This window comes from Eufriesea mexicana, unplaced genomic scaffold (genome assembly GCF_001483705.2).
Source record: "Eufriesea mexicana isolate 0111107269 unplaced genomic scaffold, ASM148370v2 scaffold620, whole genome shotgun sequence".
NCBI lineage: Eukaryota > Metazoa > Arthropoda > Insecta > Hymenoptera > Apidae > Eufriesea > Eufriesea mexicana.
In genome coordinates this window covers 20,347-32,262 of record NW_016908778.1, presented here as the reverse complement: position 1 = coordinate 32,262, position 11,916 = coordinate 20,347, and the positions used below count along the sequence as shown (strand labels likewise).

General features: G+C 37.0%; 1 protein-coding gene across 1 annotated transcript in view; it reads right to left on the bottom strand.

Annotated features, from left to right (window-relative positions):
- Positions 1–10,045, bottom strand: part of LOC108546174 (regulator of G-protein signaling 9) — a 47,249-nt gene extending 37,204 nt beyond the window's left edge. Inside the window, exons 1-3 of the mRNA XM_017898122.1 lie at positions 9,926–10,045; positions 6,986–7,102; positions 6,831–6,902 (exon numbers count right to left, since the gene is read on the bottom strand). Coding sequence (XP_017753611.1) covers positions 6,831–6,902; positions 6,986–7,102; positions 9,926–10,045 — 309 coding nt within the window. The remainder of the gene's footprint in view (positions 1–6,830; positions 6,903–6,985; positions 7,103–9,925) is intronic.
- Between the last annotated feature and the right edge of the window lie 1,871 nt (positions 10,046–11,916).

The window sequence follows — 11,916 nt, the reverse complement described above, 5'->3', positions numbered from 1 at the left end:
CTTTCCCTAGATAAGTAGTAAACTAGATTCATTTGCATAAAAAGGTATTCGAATATGTATTGTACATTTGTTACTTCAACGTGTTTATCGATATGGCGATGACTGGTAAAGTTTAAATCTAGGCAATTAATTACTAATAAAATTATTAATAATTTATTACGATATTAATTCGTATATTAATAACTATAATATATTGATTGTAGTTAATTAACCCTTTCACTACTACGGGTGACTATGGTACGAAGACGCCATCTACACACGATCTCTAGGGACTGGTGTGGCGTTAACGTGTTAATCTTTGAAATACCGTTTCGGTGGTATTATTACTCATTAGGAAGTAGCATATTGCCGACCCTATAGTCACCAACTACGCGACGCCATCTACACACAACGGGTAACTCTATCCACGAACTACGCGACGCCATCTACACACTAGGGGTGACTTCAGCCACGAACTATGCGACGCCATCTACACACTAGGGGTGAATCTAGTCACGAACTACGCAACGCCATCTATACACGACGGGTGACTCTAGCCACGAACTACGCGACGCCATCTACACATGACGGGTGACTCTATCCACGAACTACGCGACGCCATCTACACATGACGGGTGACTCTAGCCACGAACTACGCGACGCCATCTATACACGACGGGTGACTCTAGTCACGAACTATGCGACGCCATCTACACACGACGGGTGAATCTAGTCACCGGTCTAAAAATTGAGCCAAAAATTAAGACAGACGTTCCGCTTAGCTATCTTTTCAAAGAATTGCAAACCCTATTGCGATGGTCAGTTTTTCCTTCTTTTTTTTTTTTATTTTTCAAAAGACTTAGACCCGAATGTTAAACACTGCACGATCGTAATGTTTCCATTTTTGACATAGCGCTTCGTTTTGTATCTAGAGGGACTCCACGGTGACGCGCGTGTCACAGGACAATTATCATGGTGACTCTAACAAACGACGTTTGGCTAATTTTCGCGTAGAAGTGTAGTGATTGATACTAACGCGGATAACTAAGTATAGTTACGTATAGTATAACGACGAAGGAGTTTCATAGGGGTACAACACTGGAGAGTTAACCTGTACAAAATTATGAGAGTTAACCTATATTCAGGTTTTGGTTCAGATATATATGCGATTCTATATGGTCGGGAAAGGGTATGTTTTGGAATATATGGTTCATTAAGATTGGCTAGTGGTAGACTTTGGTTTGTTTCGAACGATGCATGTCTGGTTTAGGATTTATAAACAATGATGCGATAACGAAAGGTATGTGGAAGTATCGGGCTTTCGGTAAGCATCCGTTACTCAGGGTTGACTTCTGACTCATTGGGTGCAATTCGGATACCAATTGGTGACGATAAGGCCATCTTTACACCCGTCGTAGCGAAAGGGTTAAATATCGCGTTATACTCTCTGTGCTACTCGATACTATAATTCAATTCGATATCTCATTATTTATTCTAAAATAATACCATCTATCATTAACGTGAGCGAAAAATCTATGAAAATAATCTTGACAATGAATATACAAATATCTGTACAAAACAATATGGCGTATATAGCAAGAAGAAGGTCTAAAAATTACATCCGTAAAATTGGAAAATAATTTGTACGTTCAAAACACTGTATTTAATACACACGTGTACCATTAACACTAGAACTACCAACCCAGTCAAAATGACTTGTTCCAGAATTTTCCTTTTTGCAATCACCGAACACATACACCTGCTTTAAGGATAAAATTGGTATCAACTAATATTACGAAAGAACTGTAATCAATATATTCACTCATATTCATCGTATCGCTTGAAATGACTATAATCTGTGCACGTTATAGTTAGGTGCCCATTAAAGATCGGTAGTTCTAGTATTAATGGATCATAAATGTGTTATACTGATAAGAACATCATTAATTAAACAAAAAGTTTTAATATAACGTTGATCCATCAATGTTGTTATAATTATGACAGTCTAAGGGTGACCTTCCATTAAGTACAGAAAACTAGCGTCTTCGTGGTTCGTATTTGTTCTAACTGTACTTACTCGAGTACATTGTATATATCCCAAAATTATTTTCGAATTTTACCAATAAAATTTGAAGACTTGTTTCTTTACAGTACACAGTGTTTCCCATAAATGGGCCCAGTTTAGGCTGTTGCTTGCAGAGGGTTGGCAATAGAAAAATATTTCACGAAACTATAGTAAACGGTGCTGAATGATGCATGATCCGATGTACGTGTCTACCACGAAGTGGAGATGTTCTGAAGATTTCACTGCCAATTTCTTAAACGATACGTACTACACGACAGGTGACTCTAGTCACGAACTACGCGACGCCATCTACACAGCATGGTTGATTTTAGCCACGAACTATGTGACGCCATCTACATACGACGAGTGACTATAGTCACCGGTCACGGGACGCCATCTACACACAATCGGTGATTATAGTCACCGGTCGTGAGACGCCATCTACACACGACGGGTGACTCTACCCATGAACTACGCGACGCCATCTACACACAACGGATGACTCTACTCACGAACTATGCGACGCCATCTATACACGACGGGTGACTCTAGTCACGAATTACGCGATGCCATCTACACACGACGGGTGACTATAGTCATCGGTCACGAGACGCCATCTACACACAATCGGTGATTATAGTCACCGGTCACGAGACGCCATTTACACACGATGGGTGACTATAGCCACGAACTACGCGACGCCATCTACACAGGACGGTTGATTTTAGTTACGAACTACGCGACGCCATCTATACACGACGGGTGACTATAGTTATCGGTCACGAGACGCCATCTACACACGACGGGTGACTATAGTCATCGGTCACGAGACGCCATCTACACACGATAGGTGACTATAGTCATCGGTCACGAGACGCCATCTACACACAATCGGTGATTATAGTCACCGGTCACGAGACGCCATTTACACACGATGGGTGACTATAGCCACGAACTACGCGACGCCATCTACACAGGACGGGTGACTCTACTCACGAACTACGCGACGCCATCTACACACGACGGGTGACTCTAGTCACCAGCCACAAAAATTGAGCCAAAAATTAAGACAAACGTTCCGCTTAGTTCTCTTCGCAAAAAATTACAAGCGTTACTGCAATGGTCGCTTTTTCTATATATATTACAATTATATATTATATTAACAACCTTCATATAAGTTAACTAAATCTGTCACCATCGTATAATTGGAGCAACCCATCCGTCAAATTGACGAGTTTCGTAAATCTAGTGTTAATGAAGTTATACATTGAAAATAATTTGAGGAATTAAATTTAATAATTTTACACCATATGATAGTACTTGAAATGATCGATACATATAGCCATACGGCAGTTATCACATTGATGAAATGAATAATTTTTCCCTTTTTGTGATAAACGAACTACACAAGGTTTACAAGCTTTCCATGATGAAGTTGTTTCAATAGATATTAGAAAATGTTGGCCAATAAATCTTGATAGTAATGATGAACGTGGTGTAATATCTCGTGTTGCTGATGTTTTTATTTTTGCTTTATTTTGTTCAATTATTTCTTCCGCTAATTTTTGCCCAAAGACGTGAAATGCTCTATCTTTACGAATAGTTTGCAGTCGTGATACGAAATAATAAAGTCTTTAGAATTATCGAAAATGAAGGTATTAACCCTTCCACTACGAAAGACGTATATATACGTCCTCACAAATTTATCAATATATACGAAAGACTTAAATACACGCTACCTACATTTTTCTTACTCTATCACTTTTGCTATTTTACCAATTGATTCTACATGAAATATAACATAGCAATTGAATATCGGCAATTGTTTCAATATTGTTCTGTCAATTGTCAAATATCGCGTCGTCTGTATTTATGATTCACTTCCAGAATGTACCGCAGTCAAAGGGTTAAAATAAGAGTTATGCTATAAACACGACCTCTGATACAAAACAGCGTGCTTGCATTTTGTGACTATGCACAGAAGTTCTACTATTATGCACAATAGACTAGCACATATACATGTGCCACAAAAATTCCGCGCATATATCTGCATATAATGCAAATGGGTTAAAACAGTCCCTTCTAAACTGATCAATTTTCGACCTAAATTTTCTAATACGTTTCATTTTTATAGAAGATAAACAAATGCAGTCAGTAACGTGTATAAAAATGTGCAATTCCATAAAGAGAGAAAAAATGGAAATAAAATCTCGAAATTTTTTGAAATTTTTCACTTTTAGTTTTTCATAGTAGACATCGAGTCATGCATCATTTAATTTTCCTTACAAATTTTCTCTATCCTTTACGATTTTGGGTTTTGGAGAACTATGGCTGGGTCCAATTGCATGAAACACCTTGTATTTGCCATATCGTTTTAGAGATTTCGTTTATATTTTACTCCCTAAATGTAACGAAACTCATAACCAAGAAATTGGACTATATACGAATAATATTTGAGATTTTTAATTTGACCATTTGATGATTCAGGACAAGATATTTGGTAACCGGTGGTAGAAGTGGGCAGAACATGACTTTACATTTAAAAATAAACCGAAAAGGAGGAATAAATCTTTTTCATCGGAAAATTAGTTTTGAAAAACGATTTCAATACCCATAGCGTGTAATAATATTTAAAGAATAACGATATTTAGAAAATTCGTAGAAGCCGATAAAAATTGAATCGAATTTAACCCCCTTTGCATTCGAAGAATTTTTCGTTACAGAAAAATAGTAATTCGAAGATTTTCTGTCATAAAGCTAACGATATTTTTAAAACGGTAAATAAGAAATCGTATGCAAATTAAGATGTAGAATTATTTTACTTAGACATTCCACGCATCGTTGGGTAATTTTAATTTTGATATATCGGTTTAATTAATTCTGATATAAGTTATCGATCTTTAGGTTCTGATTAAATGGCGACTGAGGGTGGCCACTCGAGTGCAAAGGGTTAATTAAATTTCAACTTCACGAATTTTACAATAAATTATATTTCTTTCTCGGTGACTCGAAAAATAGTAATTTCATGGTGTCATTCGTCGAATTCATATATTTGGCGTGGATACATAGACACTAAATATGTTTACAAACATAGATGGGAACAGTTTACAATGAAATTTGAAAACTCGACTAAAAGAACACGTTTTCCAATGAATTTTCAACTCATTTTTAACAATTTCTTCTCATCGAAACTACAAATCGAAAAAATTTTGTTCCTCTTTTCCAGCACATTTTTACATGAGTTCCGCTATTTCCCACATTATCAAACACGCTTTTATACTTTATCGTAATAAATCAATTTAATAATTTATTTATTTAACACGTTCACGCCGGCGCTGATTTTTGTTTCTCGCTGTGGAGCGGCGCACATATTCAAACACCTTACTTTTCTTCAATTAACCCTTTGGTCTATACCCACGAGTCTGACTCGTGATGTGGAATTTGTGCCACAAACGAAAACCACGAGTCTGACTCGTGATGAAGGATTTGTGCCATAAGCGAAAACCACGAGTCTAACTCGTGGTGAGGAATTTGTGCCATAAGCGAAAACCACGAGTCTGACTCGTGGTTACGAATTTGCGCCATTAATACTTCAACTACCACGTTGGTTATATATGACCAGCCACGGTTTCTTCTGTGACGCCACCGTGATCATTGGTGACCGAAGCTCTTCAACTACTCGAACTACATTGAACTACATTGAATGAAAATTGGCAGTTAGTGCATTTCGAATATAACCGCTAATTAGAAAATATTTTGAAATAAAAAGTGCCCCACTGAACAATTAAAAATTTTTATTAAAACATCAAAAACATATTAGAACAAACCTTGCATCTAGCGATGTACTCCCATGGCAGTGAGAAACATGGAAAATATGTGATTCCATGCACTCCTGAGGGAAACATGTGATTCCGGCGAGGTAGTCAAAGGGTTAACAATACACAGGAGTCGAAGTGGTGGTACTTCTTTGCATCGAAAAATACATGTCATGAGAAGTATACATTTTTCGCAAGTTCGGGCACACAGCTGAATGGCTCGGCATATGACCGATCTTTTTCTTTACTATGGCCCGCGCAATCGGGAGATAGCGCGTAGGCCAAGGGTTTAACCCCCTAAGTAAAGGTGCACGTAAAATTAAAATAAAAAATGTAGAAATTTTTTAAAAATATTATAATAAGAAAATATAATAATAAGAATAAGAATATAATAATAAGAAAATATAGAATTTTATTAATATAAAACAAGCTGACAAATTTTTCATTATGTATAGTAACTATGAATTTCACAAAATGTCGGCTTGTTTTGCATTAATAAAGATTAATTTCTATATCTTTTATTTTAATTTTACGCGTATCTTTCCTTTCTTTTCTCTATACGTGCACCGACTGCGATAGGTGGACGAATATTTATGCGGCCGACTGTAAATAAGATGAAATATAAACCTAATATTTCGAGGTGGGACTAAAAATGTCCCACCATGCATTACGGTGCATCAAAATGGTGGGACACTTTTAATCCCAGCGTGCCCCAAAGAGTTAATTATCGATTATGTTCAAAATGCACTGCTTTCACTATTTTTATTATTATTTATTATTATTTACAATTTTAACAATTATAAGTAGTTCAAGTGATCAGTAGATGACCACTGTTAGCGTGACAGGAGAAACCATGACTCGTCATATATGACCAACGTGGCAGTGAAAATGTCAATTAAATGAAACTATTCGATGAATCTTAGCGAGTGAACAGGAAAATGGGTTACAACAATGTATAATTAATTATTCACCTGTTCTTCGGCTTGAAGTTGTATAACATCCCATTTGTTCTGCAAGTTCCTACGTAGGCAGTTTAAAGCTTCCTAGGGGGATAAATCAGGTATTTACTAAAGCTATAAAACGCATGTAACAACTATCTGTTAGAATAAACACGAGGATAACGTACAATTTCATAATCTTCAAGAGCATGTCGTTGCTTGTTTCTCAGAGTTCTCTTAGCCAGATAAATAGCGTATTCCACGTTATCAGGGATTCTATGTTGCCACGGCCAATAACATGGTGTCTGTTTGCCAAATAAAGAAGGATTACACATTAATCATCTCAAAAGCACACACGTACACAAAAGCTACGCTACTTTATATGCGAAACGTACTTGAAAAGTGTCTCGACACCTATGCAATGTCATTTCTCATCGAGTCATTTCGTTGACACGATATTGATCATGTATTACCATTTTTTCGCGATTTTTCGATTTGACAATTGATTTTCTCATTTAAATTGAACGTTTAACAGTCTACCAACGAAGATCTGTCAATTTTCATCCCTTTTTATCACTCGTTGCCTCTATACCACACATTGACAGTCGAATATCTTAATTTTCAAATAACGTTATAATTTTCACGAATATAAAAGTCAAATTATTCTTCGTCATATAGGAATAACAATTTGTCACAGTTCGAAAAGGAGAAATTCAAACAGTGGGATTAAAAATGACACAACTTCGTGGTCTAACTATTCGTCGACTGTCAACGAATTAAAGTTCCCCGGTGGATGATGCGATCATGCGTAAATTGAAATAACGAGACCAGTTATTCGGCTTAGGTTTCACAGAATTTAAAGAAGACTCGAAGACTTCGTGGTACCTAAGCTTTATTTCATCCACTCCGATTCATCCCGGATTATTGCGCGTCATTCTGAATTAAAAGCCGTGTATCGATTAATTAGTCAAATCTACCGTATTTACAGATATTAACACTAGATTGCCGGAGCGAGTCAATTTGACTCATATACGACTTTATTGCTATATATATAGAAAAATTTAAATAATTTTTTTAGAACATATGTTGGTTTTTCATAGAATTATAAAATGTATACAAATACTAATTCCTTCCCTTCCCACTCCTTACTTCCAAAAAGCCATATGTGCTATACCTATTTTGACAGATGTGAGTCAAATTGACTCGTTAAATATTTTTAAAATTGGTCGTTTTAGACACGTGTAACTTATTTCTCGTGCATACAAATTTTTTGTAAACAATCTGATGCGAGAGTTTTCATGTTCGAACTTGTCAATTTGCTAGTTTATGGCCCCTTAGCCCACCGAGGTCCAAGGGTGCCACGCGTGCGGACTTACGTTGAGACAGGCCCCTTGTTAGCCTAATCCCAAGTACCGTCACTCAACCCTGTCGAACGAGGGTCGTATTGCCTGGCAAAAATCTGCGGAAAATGTATTTTAAAAACGGAATATATCTGTAAAAATTGTTTCGAATAAAGTTCCTTTAAAATAAAATTTTATTTCTTTCAAAAAATTTCAATTTTGATGTTTCAGTCGAATTGACTCGTTTCAGGCAAAATAGGTATATACCCAATCTCCGGTAATCTAGTGTTAATGAAAATGCCTGTAACCAATATTTGCTAGCAAAAGGAGGAAAAGCTTTGCGACGTGTATGTTATCGCGATCGATGCACTATCGGTATATCCAGCGTGTTACAGTTAGACATTTCTCGTACAGTTAGACAATAATTTACAATTTTCTCGACTGCGTCTAATAAAAATAGAAAAGATGGAATTCTCGATAAATATCCAGTGCTCGAATAACGACACGGTGAAACAGAAATACGATATGCAAGGTGCTGTATCGGTATCGGAGCATTCAGATCCTTCAGATCCTCCTTTGTTTCAAGGGAAACGTGTCCGACATATTTTTGCACCGTAGCTTTCCTTCATTGCACCTGATAACGGGTGTTAAAATAAATTCCATTTCGAAGGATTAGGTCGTCAGCCTTGAAGCAATTTGAAACAGCGAGTATGCGAGTTTTAGGGTGTCATTGAAAGAGTACATGGACTCACTGCAAATGTAAACTCGCGATTAGTGAACCCAGAAAAGCAAAGATACGTATCATATGTGCCTATGATTATGAAAGTGGTCCAAGTCATTTATATTTGCTTCTGAAATATTAAAAGCTTCGGTCTTTAAATTCGTCATAAATTATAAAATTAATTGCAATAAGGCTGCAAACTCGATCTAGCGATTCAATTCTTCGCTGTTTTGTAGAAAATAAATATATTTTATCGTAAATGAATGCAACACGAAATAAATAATAAAATCTTTCCTCTTAGGTCCATGACTTAGATCACATTCATAATTATAGGCACATGTGTAAAATGTAATAAGAACAGTAGCGCACTATATTTTTTGAATTACTCTCGAGGCAACTTGCTCAACTCGCTCTCTAAAGACACACACAGTGCTTTCTGCTCTTTTCTCTTTCTCTCAACTGGCACCGACCGTGAGTAACAGTATAAGCTCTAATTATTCCACTAATTATTTAACGTGCCTCCTGGAATGTTAAATTACTGCCAGTGAAAACTGAACGAAGAAAATCCTCGAAATTCTTTTACAGATTACTTCTATAATTTCTATGATTAGTATAAAAATAAACGTTACTCGATAAATTAATATCTAGAAAAAATGAATAAATTATTAATAATAAAAATTGCTATTAATCGATAAACGAAGGAGTGTAGAAAATCGAGGTAATTCTTACTCCGAGGCTATAGTCCAACTACGATGGAGTATGTCTTAACACCTGTTACAAAATGCAATGGGAAATGATATAGGTATAGCTGTATGCAAAAATATCGGTTGCGAAAAATTTGAAATAAATTGTAAATGGCCGAGGAATTTTTATTTCTTCCTCGAGACAGCTTGTACACGAGGGCACTGATTCAGAATGACTTCTCGAATAGGCTAGAAAAATTGTTATACGAGCTAGCGTATCAATACGCGTACACATATATGCACGTATACATGGTCGCGGATAACGGATGCAAGTTTAGGTTTAAGTTTACTGGATTCTGAAGCATAATAAGACAAGTACGGTACCTGAAATCTATACAGAGAACTATCATCCCTTACGGTGAGTATCTTGGAGTCATTCACCGGGAAGAAGTAGCCATACTGGCAGAGCTGATTGGCAATATGGACCGCCTCTACTGTCAACATAACAATTTACTTTCATACCTGACGGAATCGTTGGGTTGTACGAAAGGCATTAAGTGATATCTAATCACGTGCAACTTATCTAGTCGTTGCCACATTGCGCGTACATCGCGTCGTGAGTAGCAATTAACGCCCAGCCACTGATTCCGAGCGAATATTTAGAGCGGTGCATGCTGTTTAATCATAAGAAAGCCACATCACTGAAAAAAAACTGATTTCTTTTCTCTGTTTTACCGACAACTCGACTAAATGAAATTTGCTAGAACCTTTTCACGCAAATAAATAGAACGCGAAACTTTGCAACATCTCGAAACGGTTGAAACTTGGAATGTTAACTCTTTGCACTCGAGAGGTGAGCTTCAGTCACCGTTTCATAAAATTTGGAAAATCGATATTAACACATCTTGCGCGGGTGCTTTGCCGTTGCAAAACGACTTTAGTCGCTTCCCGCGCAAGATGTGTTAATTAACCCATTTGCATTCTCTTCTATAAGTTCTTATTTTAATTTAAATAATTATATTCTATTTATAAAATAATATTTGTTTCTTTTCTTTTTCATAAGAAAATGTAAAATGCGATATTTGCGATGTAACATTGGATATCAATCATTTTATACAGTACAGTTTTAATAAACTCCACGAACAATTCGGATGTCCTTTAATGCACATAAGACCGACCACGCGCGGTGATACGAGCCAGTCGTGAGTTGAACGTCGCTGATGTTTCAGCGTGGCAGCTTAAGTAGAGTCACGATGCAAATGGGTTAATATATAAAATTTAATGTAATGTTACAATGTTCGAGGTATCGAAATCAAATAATTCTACAATTCTATTATTATACAATCCTTTATTTACTGCTAAAAAAAAGTATCGTCAGTGTTTTAGTAAAGAATCTTTGGATTTTTACTCTTCTTTAGCCAAGAAATCGTCGTGTGCAAAGGGTTAATCTTCTATCGTAAGAGGATTATTATAATTCATAAATTAAGAGGATAAGAGAAATCTTTAGACGAGAATTTCATGTCTTTCGAAAAATTTTGGAAAATTGATTCCTTCTTTATCGACTTATTTAACCCTTTGCACTCGGCGATTTTTTCGTTACAGAAAAATAGTAATTCGAAGACTTTCTGCCATAAAGTCGACGATATTTTTAAAACGGTAAATAAGAAATCGTATGCAATTTAATACGTAGAATTATTTTATTTCGACATTCCACGCATCGTTGGCTAATTTTAAATTTCATATATTAACCATTTGTCCCAAGCAGCGCGATCGCGCTGTTCAGATTTCTCGATATAAAATAGAAGAAGCGCTATAGCGCTGCTCGGGTCTTCTCGTACCCACTAGAGGCAGCGCGGTCGCGCTGCTTGGGATCCCTCTACATTATTTTTTCAAAACCCTCTGGGACTCAAACGGTTAAGGTATTAGGTTTGTTTGGTGGAAAAAGGACGTAAGTGTCGCCTCTCCCCTGAGGGTCGCCTCTCGAGTGCAAAGGGTTAACACTTCGGTACGAGCGTAGAGTATAGTCGACAGTCAGAGATGGAGAGATGAACTATAGTCGACGGCCAAGAACTTTTACTTTGATTTTGCATTAACCACTTGCGCTACGATTTAACTTTCGGTTGCCGTGCCGTGCTCTACAATATAACATGCGGTAAGACGTTACATTGACGCTGCACCGCGTCTGCGAGCCAACTGTTTTAGCCGACGTGACGGACACGTCGTTTTTGTTTCTGCGACAAATGCCTATCGACGTGGTATACACGTTGCTGACGGCTTTGGATCAAAAGCATCTCGACGTGCGTGGCACGTCTTTATAGCGCAAGTGGTTAACCCTTTCGGTACTACTGCCGCGCATTGGCGGCGGCCATGACACG